This window comes from Gorilla gorilla, chromosome 4 (genome assembly GCF_029281585.2).
Source record: "Gorilla gorilla gorilla isolate KB3781 chromosome 4, NHGRI_mGorGor1-v2.1_pri, whole genome shotgun sequence".
Taxonomy (NCBI): Eukaryota; Metazoa; Chordata; class Mammalia; order Primates; family Hominidae; genus Gorilla; species Gorilla gorilla.
In genome coordinates this window covers 84,825,734-84,841,815 of record NC_073228.2, presented here as the reverse complement: position 1 = coordinate 84,841,815, position 16,082 = coordinate 84,825,734, and the positions used below count along the sequence as shown (strand labels likewise).

Sequence of the window (16,082 nt, the reverse complement as noted above, 5' to 3'; positions counted from 1 at the left end):
AAATATGAGCTCAGAAATAACTATGTGTGGACAAACCTTAGGGCATAGATATGTAAACAGGTATTTTGTGCAAAGTGAACAACAAGTGGGAATTATACAAGAAAAGCTAGTCCTGGGATCTTGAGTGCTAAACCTGACAAGTAGTAATGATCTGAAGTACTCGCTGTGCTGAGACTGGACAGTAGGTTGCATTGAGAAAGCACACTATAACTATTAATAATTATGGAGGTCTAAATGGGCAGAGAGAGAGTGAAAGGGTATGTGACACTGTTCACCACAAATTTCTCATCACTGCGGTTAGCTATAATTCCATCTTCAACTCCTATAAGATCAGAATGGAAATAAGCAAGAATGACTACATTTTTAAATATTAAACAATTCACATACCTTAGAATTGTTCTTTAATGTGCCGTAGTAACAAGACCTTCCAAATAATTGTAATAAAACAGTATGTCAGGCCACACAATACAGAATTATTATCTTAGTGCAATTAATGACAGATGGAGTGACAGCAACAGGAAACAAAACTGGAAGAAGCATCATCAATTGGATGATGATAAAGATATTATTCCAAGATGCCTGATAGTATTCTACGGTTGATCTTACTATACAACTTAAATTAACTGAAAGAAGGCACCTGAGTCATTTCATTCCATATACCAAACAAACAAAAAGAAGAGGTCCTGGGGATGACAAAGATTCATCTTTACTACCAAAGATGAAAGGACTAAATGTGAGTGTCACTGGAGTCCTTCACATTTGAAGATAAACTAGGTGGTGACATGAGTATCTACCGTGTGTGGCTGTCACTCAGAAACACAGAGTGTGACCTATAGCTATTGTCAGTGATGGAGTCAGTACCTACTGGTTGCTACTGTGAAAATGCCTCTATAATTCAAACTTAAGATAATTTTGTACAGTTAGATATATTGAATAAGATCTAGTATTTGAGAGTGCAACAGGGTGACTACAGCCAACAATTTATTGTACATTTAAAAATAACTAGAAGAGTATAATGGGAATATCTGTAACACAAAGAAATGATAAATGCTTGGGGTGATGGATACCCCATTTACCCTGATATGATTATTATACATTGTATGCCTGCAACAAATATCTCATATACCCTTAATATATAGACCTATTATGTACCTACCAACATAAAATGTTTAAAAAAAGTTATCTGGTGGGGGTGGGGAGCTGAAATACAAACTGCTGGGGGTGTATTTTTTGTTTGGTTTCATTTTACTGAAAAATTTGGCTTTAAAGACAACACAGAACAAGTAGATTAAATTCAGACATTAACACATTGGTCATGTGAAATGGCTAAATGAACTACCTAAACAATCTCCTGTCAGAAACATGAACCATAGGCCCTTTCCTAGGATCTAAGCATCATTAGACCTATATAGCTTCACCTTTCACATACACCATTCATTCTTACATTCAATGAACAATTACTGAGTGCTTACAAAGTACTAATTGTACAAAGTGGTAGACATTAGGGCTATAATTGTTAACAGAGCTTTGCTAGTCTACAAACAATTTACACTCTAGTGATGAACAGTAAAACTTTTTAAAAAGCATTAATGATAACAATGTAATAAGATTACAACTGGGTTATGATCTAGGTACAATGGGAACACAGGCCAGGAGCATCTAACAAACAAATGCAGTTTTAGGATCAGGGAGGATTTCCTGGGGGTAGCTATTGAGTAAAAGATTAGCTATTGTCTATAAAAGATTAGTGGAAAATGGAGGGTGAAGGTTTGAAAATGTGATCACAGGAGCTGGGATCCAAGGCTAATAGCTTGGATGCACATAAGAACAGTGTCAGGAATACCAGTTAGCAAGCTGTTTCAAAAATCCAGAGAAGAAAAACTGAAGGCCTGACATTGCCACCCTGTGCTGCATTCTAGGTAATTTCTTCAGGTATTATCTTGCATTTCAGTTATTTCCTCTATTCTTGTTTAACCCATATCCTGCTTTGTTGTTGTTGTTTTCTTTTCTTTCTTTCTTTTTGGAGTATAAGATCCATTCTTATTTAAGTCATTCTTTTTTTAATTTCAATAGTTTTTGTGGCAGAAATGGTTTTTGGTTACATGAATGAGTTCTTTAGTCCATTCAGTCTTAAAGAATTGTCTGTGGTTCCTTTTTAAATCAATCTGAGCCCTCTTGATAGTATTTATTTTCCATGCTCATATTTTTTATTCTATTTTGTATTTTTTTAACTTGGTGATTTATGTGAGTACCCTCAGACTGTTTTAAATAAGTTTCACAGCTTGGAAATTGCCAGACCACACAGAGTATAAATTGAAACTGAAAATCTATGAGGGAGGGCCTGTGGTTAAGAATTCTTAGAAACGTTTTCCTCAGGCAAGAATAGGTCAAGACGTATTTGTCACCTCTCTACTGAGACCACAGTCCTTTGAGTGTCTCACGTTACTATGGTTATCTCTAACTTAAATGGACCCAAGACCCTGTCTCCTGTCTCCCACAAGGCAATTGAACCCCAATCCTTTTGATTACCAAGATCTGCAGGAGCCCAGAGGGCAGCTGCAGCAGTCAATTCACTTCCATTTCCAGTTCCTTTTTCCATCTGTTCCCTCAGTTTTTCCCTTATGTTTTAAATACAGATTCAGCAATGTCCTAAAGGGATGTTTGTTATGCTTGATCCAGCATATCTAGTTATTTCACATAAGGAGATATTTTATGACATTAAAACCACAGAAAATGAAGTCTTCTTATGGCATTTTTGAAGAGCGATATTTGGAAAATCCTCATTAATAAAGGCATAAAGATGGAGAAAGATAAAGCAGGAAGGGCCAAAAAGGAAAGAGATATTTATCTCCTTCTCCTCATTCTCTCCAATATTCCTCTTCCTCAGCCCAAATGAAAGCTGCCATTCGCTGCAGGTCGTTTGTGCAGGTCTAGAGCTCACTGAAGGTCCGAATGTTGAAGAATAAAGCAGAGACCAGCTAAAAGTTCCTGGATGTTAGTTAATCCCTATGCACTGACAGTCGGGACAAACAGTAAGAGGCACTCGGGTTCATTTTGTTCTTAGCAGCAGCAGTTCCTCCTTTAAACTCTCATTCAACCCGGCAGAGGAAAGGGGCACCAGGTCAGTCCCAATCAAACACAGCTCTCAATTACGCACCACCTGCTACTCTCCCTTCCCATTTCCGAGCAGTAATGCATCCCCAGGGGCTGAGTAAACCAGAGTCACTGCAAGTGAACACTCGGTTGGTGGCTCATGGAACATGGGAAACCACAAGGAATACAGAGGGCTTCCCGGTGTAGTTCATTTTAGAAGTTCCAGAGTTAAAAGTGACATTTGGTTTCATTAACACAAATTAAATGTTAAGTGGAAGGAAATATGCAACATTCTATTACTTCATCATTTGGGCCAGGGTAACAAATTAGAAATACAACCATTAATACTCCAAACATATGGGTTTACCAAAACAAAAGCCATTTAATGTAGAGAACATTGACCACTAAAATGTACTTAGTACATCAGAAAGTCATGCAAAAATGTAGTCAACGATCTATTTCCTAACACAAACCATTTTCTATTCCCTTAATTATGTGATTTAAATGCCAAGAATTATCTTAGCATGCCTAATTTCCTAAAGCAGTTTTCTAAAAATCTAATTTGACTTATAAAGGTATTACTCATTTGCTCTAAATGTGGTATTGAGTTATAGAGTGAGTAACAGGTATTTGATTTTAGTACAAAAGCTTCCACTACTTGTATCTCTTCCTCCTTACTAGTAGATTATACCTTGACCAGATTAGATTAGAAATTCCCTGACGCTGGGAACGCCACCTTGTCACTGAGACTGAATAATACAAAATTTAAAATAACTATCTTATACTACTAAGGGAAAACAGCCAAGTACAAAGAACTGGGTATATTATGGCTCCATCTATGTAATAAGGGAGGAAGAGATTTCATATATATATATATATATATATATATATATTATATAAAATTCATATTTGCTTTTTTAAACAAAAGGTTTCTGGAAGTATACATGACAAAGTAATAACCATGATTACCTAGTGGGATCTGAGCAGATGTGGGGCAGGAATGATAAGCAAACATTTTACTGTGTAACTTTTCACATTTTTAAACTTTTAAAGTATGTGAAGATATTGCCTGTTCAAAAGTTCAAATAATTTTTTAAATGCTAAGAAGAATGTACAATGGAATTGAAACAACAAAAACCATCTCTGGCAACAGACTGCTAGGTATTCACTAAACATTTCTTCCTATTCCTTGAAAAACAAGCAAACATTTGCTAGCCCCCGTGCAGTAAGCTGTGACCATTGGAATGCGTTCTTCTGCTTATAATCAGATTTAGGCAGAAGGGTATGTGCCAATGCAAGGCCTGCCTCACATAAAAGCCATAAACATATATCCTCCCTGTTCTTTCTCCTTCCACTGGCTGAATATCAGTTCTCAAGATGACATTGGAAGCTACACGTTTAAAACTGAAGAGCCTCTGGGGTTCCTAACTGCTTATGTGATGAGAGTCTCACCCCACCCCCCAATGTGGAAAGGCCATGGATTGTTTATGCAAAGAAAAAAAAAGAAGAAATTAACTTTCACACCATTAGAGCCATTAGACTTTTTGGGGTCTTTGTGTTAACAGCTAGCTTCCCTAACCAATGCATTGCCTTTTGTGTTAACGAACACATTAGCATTTACTTAGTCAATCAGAACGTGAGGTTGAGATTCCTCAATTCCCAGAACTAGTCAAGTTTAGTGCATAAATAAAAGGGACCACAAAAAAACATTCCTCAAGTGTTCATGGTTATATTATTTTGAGAGTAGGCCCCCATAAAAGACTCTACCTACTCACCAGTAATCCTCCTAAAGTCTCCCTACATTCCTGACGGTAGCTACAGGCAAAAGAAAACACAGGCAAGTACCAGATTCAGGAAAAGAAATGACCTGGGCAGATCCTAGAAACTGACAGTGCAAGCACCCAGCCTTCCCCCTGCCATCCCTGGAAGCCTTGGTCATCTGATGGCTGTCTTCTGTCTTTCTAATGCAAGATGTGCTGGAAAACAGATGCTCTCAAGTTCAACATGGGCTTTCTAGACAGATGTGCATGGGTCTCATTTTCACCTGATTATGATGGTAGTGAAGGTCAAATAGCAGTACATTATAAAAAATTCATGTGTGTGTATTTTCTGTATAATTTTTTAAAAATTAAATATTGCAAATACATGTAAAACACCAGCCTACCTGTATCTCTAACTCTTTTCTCATTTCCCAGAAGTTATTATTGTTGTGACTGCCTATGTGACAAGAAAACACCACTTCTGTTTGAACCCCTAAACAGGATATTGTGTGTGACAAAATTCAAATAAGTGATATCATTTATGTGTTCTTTTATAACATTGCTTTTCTGAGATTTATCCATGTTGATACACTCATGGATAATATTCATTTTAACTGCTGTATAATATTCCAATATATAACCGACAATTTATTTTCCCTTTCCCTACTAATAATTACACTGCTTCCAATTTTTTGGTATTCTAAAGACCATGGCTACCTTCTTGACCAAAAAATTGCTATGAGGAACCACACTAATCCTTTTACATATACTGTCTCATTTGGTCCTCACAACACCACAATGAAGTAGGTAGTTAATTCCCATTTTACAGGTGAAGAAACTGAGGTATATACAAATTCATAACTTCTCCAAAGTGACAAAAGGGAATCAGAACTCAAGCTGAAGTATTATTAACTCCAAAGCTATGCTTTCAAAAGGTCCCCTATGTGCTTGGCTGGATGACCTTGGAAAAACTGAGACTTAGTTATTCTTATCTCTAAAACAGAATAATTATCTCTGAAGATAGCTGAAAAAAAATACAGATAAAAAATAAAGCACAGTTAGAGATTAGTTCACTAGCCTGACATTTTCTTTCTACTCCCTTGATTTCTCAGAGCTTTAAGTCCTCTGCTTGTCCTATACAAAGACATGTTCCCAGAGTAACACACCTTACCTCTTAGACCTCAGCTCTTCTCCCATTCCACCTTGGCTACTTTTCTTTCTTCGAATCTCAGATTCAGACCTCTGCTCCTTTCTTCCTAGGCATTTTCCTTTATTTTTAAATATATATATAAATGTTTCTTTTTCATCTCTAAAATTAATGTAACACTTTGCATACATACCTTCACCTGGACAGATACTGTCCAGGATATTTGTCAAAGATAAGAGAATAACTTTGCAGAGAACTGTACTACAAACACAAAATTGCACAAGATTGGCAATTTTACAAAATTCAATGGTTATTTACAACCTCATATCAGACGTTGAATAAATGCGCCAAACATTTAAATAGTAATCAAAACACTTGTTTCTAGTAAAGAGATGGGTATAATCAGTCTACACGTGCCAAAAGGAAGAAAATCTGGAAATAATGGGCCTATTTGTTTTGGGTTGAATTGTGTACCCCCAAAAAGATATGCTGAAGTCCTTATCCCTCTACCTCAAAATGTTATCTTATTTGGAAATAAGGTTATTGTAGATGGAATTATTAAGATGAGGTCATTCTGCAGTAAGGGTAGACCCCTAATCCAATATGACCATGTCCTTATTAAAAAACACTGTGTGAAGGGACATACGTACAGCAAGCATACCATGTAACCATGTAGGCAGAAATCAAGGAGCTACATCTACAAGCCAAGGAATGCCAAAGGGTGCCAGCACACCACCAGCAGGTAGGAGAGAGGACCAGAACAGATTCTCCCTGATAGGCCTCAGAAGGATCCCTTGATCTTGGACTTTTAGTCTCCAGCTAGCTAGTTTTCCCAGCAAAATTTATCACATAGAGAATCCTTTCCCCATTGCTTGTTTGTATCGGGTTTGTCGAAAATCAGATAGTTGTAGATGTGTGGTGTTTATTCCGAGGTCTCATGAAACTTTTCATAAAGCATTAATGATGTCACCACTCTTCCACCCAAGCTTCACCATAAATATGATGTTTGTTCTCGCTTTAATTTGTAGCAGAATTCATGTTGTTCTGATAGAAGCTCTTTCCAAACTGATATCTTATCCCTGTTAATGCCTCAAACTACATCCTATTGAGACATGCTCTAACAAGTTAGTATGAGTTTATTTTGGTGCCAAAATTTTTTGAAATCTATGCAAAGTTTTTTCATAATATGCATTTTCCATGAACTTTCTGAAGACCCCTTGTACAGATAATGTAAGACCCCCCCATGCATATTAAGTAAACATAGGTAACAATCATGATAAACCCTATATGCTATCAATGAGTGATACAAGGAACATAATCTAGATTAGGAGGTCAAATAAAACCTCTCCGAAGATATTAACACAACATTTTAAGTTGAGACCTCAAGTACAAGCAGTTAACCCTGTAAAGATTAAAGAGAAACAGAAGAATATTCTACGTAGAGAGACCACGAAGTACAAAGACTAACAAGTGCAAAGACTTGAGAAAAAGCCTTGGGATGCTCAGGAACCAAACTATAGACAACAAAAGCAAAAATAGACGAATGGGATTGCATCAAACTAAAAATCTCCTGCACAGCAAAGGAAACAATGAACAGAGTAAACAGACAACCCAGGGATTAGGAGAAAATATCTGCAAATCAAACACTGGATAAGGGGCTAAAATACCAAATATACAGGGAACTCAAACTACTCAATAACAAGAAAACAAATAACCCTATTTAAAAATGGGCAAAAGATCTGAATAGACAATTTCCAAAAGATATACAAATGGCCAATAGATAAATGAAACAATGCTCAACATCTCTAATCAGAGAAATGCAAATTAAAACCACAATAGGTCACCTCACTCCTTTCAGATTAGTTATTATTAAAAAAGATGAAAGATAACAAGTAAAGATGTGGAGAAAAGGGAACCCTTGTCCACTGTTGGTGGTATTATAAATCAGTACAGTCACTTTGTAAAACAGTATGGAAGTTCCTCAAAAAACTAAAAATAGAATTACCATATGATCCAGCAATTCCATTTCTGGGTATATATCCAAAGGAATTGAAATCAGTATGTTGAAGAAATATCTGTACTCCCTATGTTCACTGCCACATTATTCACAATTGTCAAGATACGGAAACAACCAAAGTGTCCACCAATAGATGAATAGATTTTTTAAATGTGATACACACACACACACACACACACACACACACACACACACATATACACACTCTGGAATACTATTCAGCCTTAAAAAAAAAAAGGCAGTAAATTCTATCATTTGACAATATGGATGAACCTAGAGGACATAATGCAAAGTGAAATAAGCCAGGCACAGACAGAGAAATACCACATGATCTCACTTATATGTAAAATCAAATAAAGTCAAACTCATAAAAGTAGAGATCAGATTGGTGGTCATCAGAGGCTAGGGGAGAGGGTAGATGGGGAAAAGAGAGATGCTGGTCAACTGGTGCAAAGTTTTGGTTAGACAAGAACAAGTTCTGGTGATCTATTGCATAGTATGGTGACTATAGTTAATGCATTGTATATGTGTCAAAATAGCTAAAAGAGGATTTTAAATGTTCTCAACAAAAAAAATGATAAATGTTTGAGGTGATAGATATATTCATTAGCTTGATTTGATCATTCTATAATGTATATATGTAATGAAATATCACATTGTACCCCATAAATATTGTGATGGTTAATACTGAATGTCAACCTGATTGGGTGGAAGGATGCAAAGTATTGTTCCTGGGTTTATCTGTGAGGGTATTGCCAAAGGATATTAACATTCAGTCAGTGGGCTAGGAGAGGCAGACTCACACTCAATCTGGTGGGCACCATCTAATCAGCTGCCAGTGTGGCTAGGATAAAAGCAGGCAGAGAAACATGGAAGGACTAGACTGGCTGAGTCTTGAGGCCTCCATCTTTCTCCTGTGCTGGATGCTTCCTGCCCTTGAACATCAGACTCTCAGTTCTTCAACTTTTGAACTCTTGGACCTTCACCAGTGGTTTGCCATGGGCTCTCTGCCCTTTGGCGACAAACTGAAGGCTGCACGGTTGGCTTCCCCACTTTTGAAGTTTTGGGATTCAGACTGGCTTCCTTGCCCCTCATCTTGCAGACAGCCTACGGTGGGACTTCACCTTGTGATCATGTAAGTCAATACTCCTTATATACATCTATCCTATTAGTTCTCTCCCTCTACAGAACCCTGACTAATACAAATATATACAATTATTTGTCAATTAAAGATAAAACTTTACTAATTTTTTTAATTAAAAAATGTAAAGTACAGGTAGAAGAAAGAGGTACTCATGAAAGAAACTAAATTTCTTTTAATTTTTAAAGTATATAGTATGCTACTGAAAGTGGAATACCTCTAAGATAAACAAATCTGCCTTGGAAACTAATTATTTTGCTTAACTCACCATTTTAGAGACTCATCCCATATAACCCACCGATGACTCTGGAACACAGACTCATCTCACGGTTTTCTTTTTTTCTCCTCTACCAATATTTACAAGCAGAATTTGCATTTTCAGGCTTTTTGACAAAACCAATGACATACATATGGGTGTGTGTGTGTGTAAATAAAAAATTGACAAGACTATATCAACTGAAAGAAGTCCAAAGACAGAACCTCAAAAAAAATTAATTCGATATAATCTAATTTTAAAAGGCCTTAAGAATAATGGCATGCCAATGTGACATTCATTTATTTAAAAAAACAACTACACTGAACAATCTTCTTGCCTGAAATTAGCAGAACTGATAAAAACTATAGGTGAGAACACATAAGAAAAAATAACCTATTTATAAAAGCTAATGTGATATCAGTACAGTAAAATCCAGCCTCAATAATCTAAGTGAACTCTTTGAATCAATCAATAAGTAAAGTAAAAATCATTTTTACTTTCTAAAAGTCACTATTAAAATTTTGCACCAAAGAGACCATTTTATAGAATAAAAGGTGACGGGAGTGGAAAGTCTTCTGAAACTTGAATGCCTGGTCCTAGACTTATGAACTGTGTGTTTGCCCCTAAGAGCTAGAACAAGATAAAAATACAAAGAGGGGCTTAAGGGATTTAGGAGAATTCATGGATGACTGACAAACAATGGGATCTTACAGAACCTGGGGAGATCTGCATTATTTTGCTAAATCCCCTCATCATCCATTATTTGTTCTACGATCTCACTGTAGAAGAAAACCAGACCCTAAACTAACCTTTGGCAGTCAATGTCAGAGACAGAATATTTGTCTGGATGAGCCACTGATGTGATCAGTAAGGCACTTATGTCAGTATAAACAACAACACCATCATGCCTCACTTAATGATGGGGATACATTCTGGAAAATGCATCGTTAGGCAATTTTGTCATTCTATGGACATTACAGAGCATATAGTTACATAAAATTAGATAGTACAGCCCACTGCACACCTAGGCTATATGGTACAGTGTACTGCTCCTAGGCTAAAACCCGGACAGCATGTTACTCTACTAAATACTGTAGGCTACTGTAACACAATGGTAAGTATTTGTGTGTCTAAACATTTCTAAACATAGAAAACACCTCTGTATATGCAATCCCCAAGAACCAAAATGTTGTCATGTGGTACATGACTAATTATATAGCTGAGCCACTGACTAATCAGCAGATTCTCTCCAGGTATTTGTTTGGAATACGTTGCAAGTGCCATTAAAATTAAACTGGAATTCTTTTGAAATAGATTTTAATAGATTAGGAGTATAAAAGTTTAAAAACCATGACCTAAAATAAAAGGGCAAAGAAAAGGTTCGTGTGTTTGTTTTTGGCTAACATCAGTGTTAGGTCAGTGAAAAGTTCATACTTGAAAACATCAGTGTTGAATGCCTGGCATATTTTCTCTCTGCCTTTCTGGGAAGGTAGGATCCCCAGAGATACATGATTCGGCGCCTAACAACAGACAACATGGTCTACTAGATTTATCTCAAATTAATCCTGGGTACACAAAAAAAAGGAAATTTAACACTGGAAATAAAAAATTTTAATTTACATGGAAAAGTCTGCTAGTGAGTCTGTTTCTGCTGTAACAAGTAAGCAAAAACACAGTAAAGAATTGTAGTAGATGTTTAGGCAGCCTTTCCAGCAGCCACAGTGCTGCATCCCTTACACTGTTGTCCACAGAAAGCCATCTTGTCTGCGTCTGCTCTACAAGGTCTGCTTATTTCATTAGAATGCTGAACTAAAGGAGATATTTCCATTTTCAGGATTTCTTCTTTACCTCATCAGTTTCCCATGTCTTACGGTCTTTATGGCTAAGAAAAGAAATCGGAGTGACCCACTAAATCTGAAAAGATTTGGTAATTATCATCATCCAAACCATGTCTTGAGTGTCCTTGTTCTCTGCCTTCCTCTTCTTTGCTGACGTTGCCCTGCTCTCATGAGCCTCTGGCCAGCGGTCTCCTTAAGCTCAAACACCATGCCGTCAATTAAGGTGCTGAGTTCTGATGCGGAGATATTTGATGTGGAAATTGCCAAACAATCTGTGACTATCAAGACCATGTTGGAAGATATGAGAATGGATGATGGAGATAATGACCCAGCTCCTCTACCAAAGTTAATGCAGCAATATTTTTAAAAGGTCATTTGGTGGTGTACCCACCACAAAAATGGCCGTCCTCCTCCCGAGGATGATGCGAACAAAGAAAACGAACAGAGGAGATCCCTCCTTAGGACCAACAATTCCTGAAAGTCGATCAAGGAATACTTCTTGTACTACCTTCTGCCTGCAAACTACTTAGACATCAAAGGTTTGCTTGATGTTACACACAAGACTGTTGCCAATACGATCAAGGAGAAAAGTCCTGAGAAGCTTCGCAAGACTTCCAATATCAAAAATGACTTTACTGAAGAAGAGGAAACCCAGGTATGCCAAGAGAACCAGCGGTGTGAACAGAAGTGAAACGTCCTTGATGCCGTCACACTGTAAGGATTGTTCCAAATACTAGCTGCCCTGCTCTGACTATAATTGTTAATATCAGACAAACAGCAGAGAAATGCAGCAGCAAATCAATCGTATGAGCAGAATATTGTCCTCAGTGAATGTGCGGTGTGAATACAGATTCCAAACCTATGGCTGAGTTTCTCATAGTATGATCAAGTTTCTTTTTTCTTTGTTCGGAATAAAACTGTACTGTGGGTTCTCTATAGAAGGTGGCATTTTGGGCTTTCCCTCTTTTTTGTAAAGTGATGTCTGCCTAGATTATTGTCCAGTTATCTTTAGTGACCTTTTAAAGTTGGCATTGTAAAAAAAAAAAAAACTTGCAAAAGAAAAAGAAAACAACAGCAAAACCCGTAACAGTGTCTTCAAGCCTATGACCAACATTAACATCTGCAATCCATTATTGAATATAGTGACTATTTATTAATCACAGAGTAACATAGAGCTAATAACACATCTGCTTAGTGAGGCTGCTGTGCAGTTTAAAAGAGACAATGCTCACAAAGCTCCTAGCATACTGTGTGGTGTGAGATAAAGAGCTCAAAATTTTATTCCTTACAGCAACGCTGTGATGAGGTGTTCCACCATGTCAAAGGTGAGAACACTGAGGATTAGTGGGAGTGACTCACTCAGCTGACAGAGCCAACACATAGCGGTTCTCTTCACCATCACACCATATTCACTCTGGTCTAGCCAGAGGTATACTATTCAGGATAATGGCTTGTTCCTGCTAAGGTCTCTAGAGTCAATGCTGGTTTTAAATCTTATATTTATCTCTACCAGCTATGAAACACTGAGCAAGTTAGTGAAGCTCTCTGAATCTGTTTCCTCATTTCAAGAACCTATCTCAGAAGGTGATTTTGAGTATTAAACACCAGTAAATAGAAAGTGTGCAATAAATAACAGTTTTCATTCAATAAACATTAACTGGGCTTCTACTAAGTGCCAGGCACTGTTTTAGGTCAGAATCTCCAAATTTATCTGCATATCAGAATCATCTGGGTAAAATTTAAATCTCAACTCCCTGGTCATGCTGGAGACCAATTAAATCACAATCTATGGGGGCTGGACACAGGCATGAGTATTTTGTGAAGCATCCCAGGTGATTCCGATGTACAGACAACCTTGGAAATCACTGTATGTTAGGCACTGGATTCAAGTATCTTCCCTTAGGGAGCTCCAACTTTACTCACTCTACTCTTATAAGCATTTCACACCTAAGCCCTCTTTTGGACTCCCTGCTATTACTGCTGTAGCTCAGGTCCTCGGCACCTCTCCGTGAACTTGCTAACTTGACCCCACCACTACTACCACTTAGTCCCCTCCTACACACAAGCCCAGCTCTGATGATATCAGCCCCATGCTCAGAATCACTGAATGAACTCCCTCTGGCTATCAACTCCTCAGTCTAGCCTTCAAAGCCCTCCACAAAAGGCATCTCTCCTCACTACCCTGGGACAACGCCCTATGTCTGCCAATCTGCAGGCAGGCTCATTCACGAGAATGAGGAAAAAAATCCTTGTAATACTAGAGAGCCAGTCTATTGCTCAGTTCTAAAATAAAATGTTCTCCAATTTAAAACTGTGTTCTTAAAAACAATGGTAACCTTGGTTTTAAAATGCCTTTAATTTCACAATTTTATAATTTCAGATTAAACACCCCAAAAAGAATTCCTTTTACCTTAATTTAAGGAGTGGCTGGGTCACCCACTTCTTTAACTTCCGTCTGCCAAATGAAGTTTTAGTGTGGTCTAAAACCCACAGCAAACTTCCTTTGGTTTTCATATCAGTCTAAGAAAGACCAGAAAACAAGTTTTATTAACTAGACAATTATTTGTGCCAAATTGTTATTTCATATGCCCCGATTCTAAATGTCATATATACCTAGCACAATGTGGCTCATAACAGGTGTTCATTTAATGTTTGACAGATGAATACATACATACAGAATGAAGTACTGACATTTTACACAGAAAAGGGATCATTTATAGTTTTTGGTTACCTAAGAATAAATTATTCAGAAATTCTTTTGAAATGTACGCTTATCTAAGCATCTTTAAAATATAATTGCATACTTTCCTGCCTTGGGAAATACAACATAGTGAAGATGACTTAATTTTCCTTTGGTATTTCACAGTTACCATTTTATAAACCAATGCTCTCATGACAACAATGAACAAGGTGCTGGAGATAGACATGAACCTGCACTGCACTCTAGGTATTTACCCAGGAAGGATTTTATTTTAGTTTGTTTTACTAAATCCTTAGAAAAGTTTGCTTTTGCCACTTAAAATTTGGGTCCTTAAAAAAAAAATCACAATTAACTAGACATAATTAATTTTAACCAAGGTTTCACAGTAGTATTACAAAGCCCACTGAGATATTTAAATCTTGAGACCTAAAACGGCTGTTTCCACTTGAGTTGGGTTTTTTTAATTCTTTCTTTTTTCCTTCTCCTCTGTAAGTAGCTACTTCCAGAGTACCTCCTATGTGCTGAACATAGCAAGGACATGGTCCCACCCTCAGGGTGCTTATAGCCAAGTTGGAAAAAGACTCATAATTAGGATACAATGCCACCTGCCAGGAATCAACTAGAAAAGGTGTGACATAAGCTCTCAGGCCTCAGGAGTTCAATGGAGAGAGCACAGAGAAGGTACAAGGTCACAAAGGTTCCTCTGAGGATGGCTGGACAGGCTAAGGAAGGCAGTTCAGATCAGCAGCAGCACTGTTCCTGAGACCAGAGCTTGACTGGCCTGACTGGGGTAAAGGGTCCCGTGAGGAGGCCAATTCCCTGACACCCCTGGAGAGGCAGGCTCAGACAAGAGAGGAGGGACAGGTACGTGTCCTATTATATCCTTGTTCTTGCTGACACCCAACTCCTACCCTGCACCTCTTTCCATTGCTCCTTGGAAAGGTGGGCGGGGGGCGGTGGGGGTGAAGTTGAAGTACAAAGACAAGCAGAAGATGTTAATCTCAGCTTCGGCTTCTAAAATGGTGCAAGGTCCAATAAAGGAAGGAATTTTGAAGGGTATTTTGATTCTAGATGATTTCTGCCTTAGGAATTCGATTTCAGAACTGACTCTGTTGTAGTAGGATTTGAACAGGGAAGATGCAGCAGAAGCAGGGAACGCTTACAATGCCAGGGCTGGCTGCAGGCTATCAGCACTCCTTCAGCCGAGAAATGTCTCTTTATTCCTACTACTTATTTCCTATCATGGAGATGGCTACAGAGTTGACGAGAGAGACCGGCAGGACAGATTCTCAGCTTTTGGATGACGACAAGATAAAAATGTTACTGAATAAAAATACATCTGAATTCAGCATACTAGAACAGACTGGAACAGGAAAAAACTGAGAGAAACTAGTTAATAATATGCAGATTCAGGAGTCAGGAGAATAAATTCAGTGTTTAATTTGCAATAGTAATAAATATTTCTGAAGAGTTTTAACTCCTTTGACTCAGATGGCTCAGATGATTCTCCACTACTTAATCAAATGGCGTGGGGTTGCTTTTTATCTCTATTACTTTGTTAGGATAACATTAATTTTACAATATAATGTCTCATCTTCCCAAGTGATAATTTAATAAATGAAAGCAGTAAGTTTAATCTCCCCGTTATCTTCCTAATTCATCAACAAAGGACAAATAAACAATGAAAGTTTGTGAACTGAGGCCAGGTACGTTGGCTCATGCCTGTAATCCTAGGATTTTGGGAGGCCAAGGCAGGTGAATCACCTGAGGTCAACAGTTCGAGACCAGCCTGGCCAACATGGCGAAACCCTGTCTCTACTAAAAATACAAAAATTAGCCAGGCGTGGTGGCGGGTGCCTGTAATCCCAGCTACTTGGGAGGCTGAGGCAGGAGAATTGCTTGAACCTGGGAGGCAGAGGTTGCAGTGAGCCAATATCGCGTCACTTCACTCAACCCAGCCTGGGCAACACAGCGAGACTCTGTCTCAAAGAAGAAAAAAAAAAAAAGAAAGTTTGCAAACTGAAATGTTATGCATCTTACAGTCAAACTGAATATCCCAGAAACCTGTTTTATAACCTGAATAATTAAATAAGACTGCAAACATTTCAACAAAAAGTTAAAGGTGTATA

The 16,082-nt window shown here is 37.8% G+C and overlaps 1 protein-coding gene and 1 pseudogene across 6 annotated transcripts in view; one reads left to right on the top strand and one right to left on the bottom strand.

The window, feature by feature from the left end:
- Window positions 1-16,082, bottom strand: part of MSH3 (mutS homolog 3) — a 225,327-nt gene that overhangs the window by 123,936 nt on the left and 85,309 nt on the right. For all 6 annotated transcript variants that reach the window (XM_055386149.2, XM_055386150.2, XM_063706646.1 and 3 more), the window contains exon 12: window positions 13,663-13,772. In XM_055386149.2, the coding sequence (XP_055242124.2) occupies window positions 13,663-13,772 (110 nt within the window). The remainder of the gene's footprint in view (window positions 1-13,662; window positions 13,773-16,082) is intronic.
- On the top strand, window positions 11,461-11,943 carry LOC101125199 (S-phase kinase-associated protein 1-like; annotated as a pseudogene).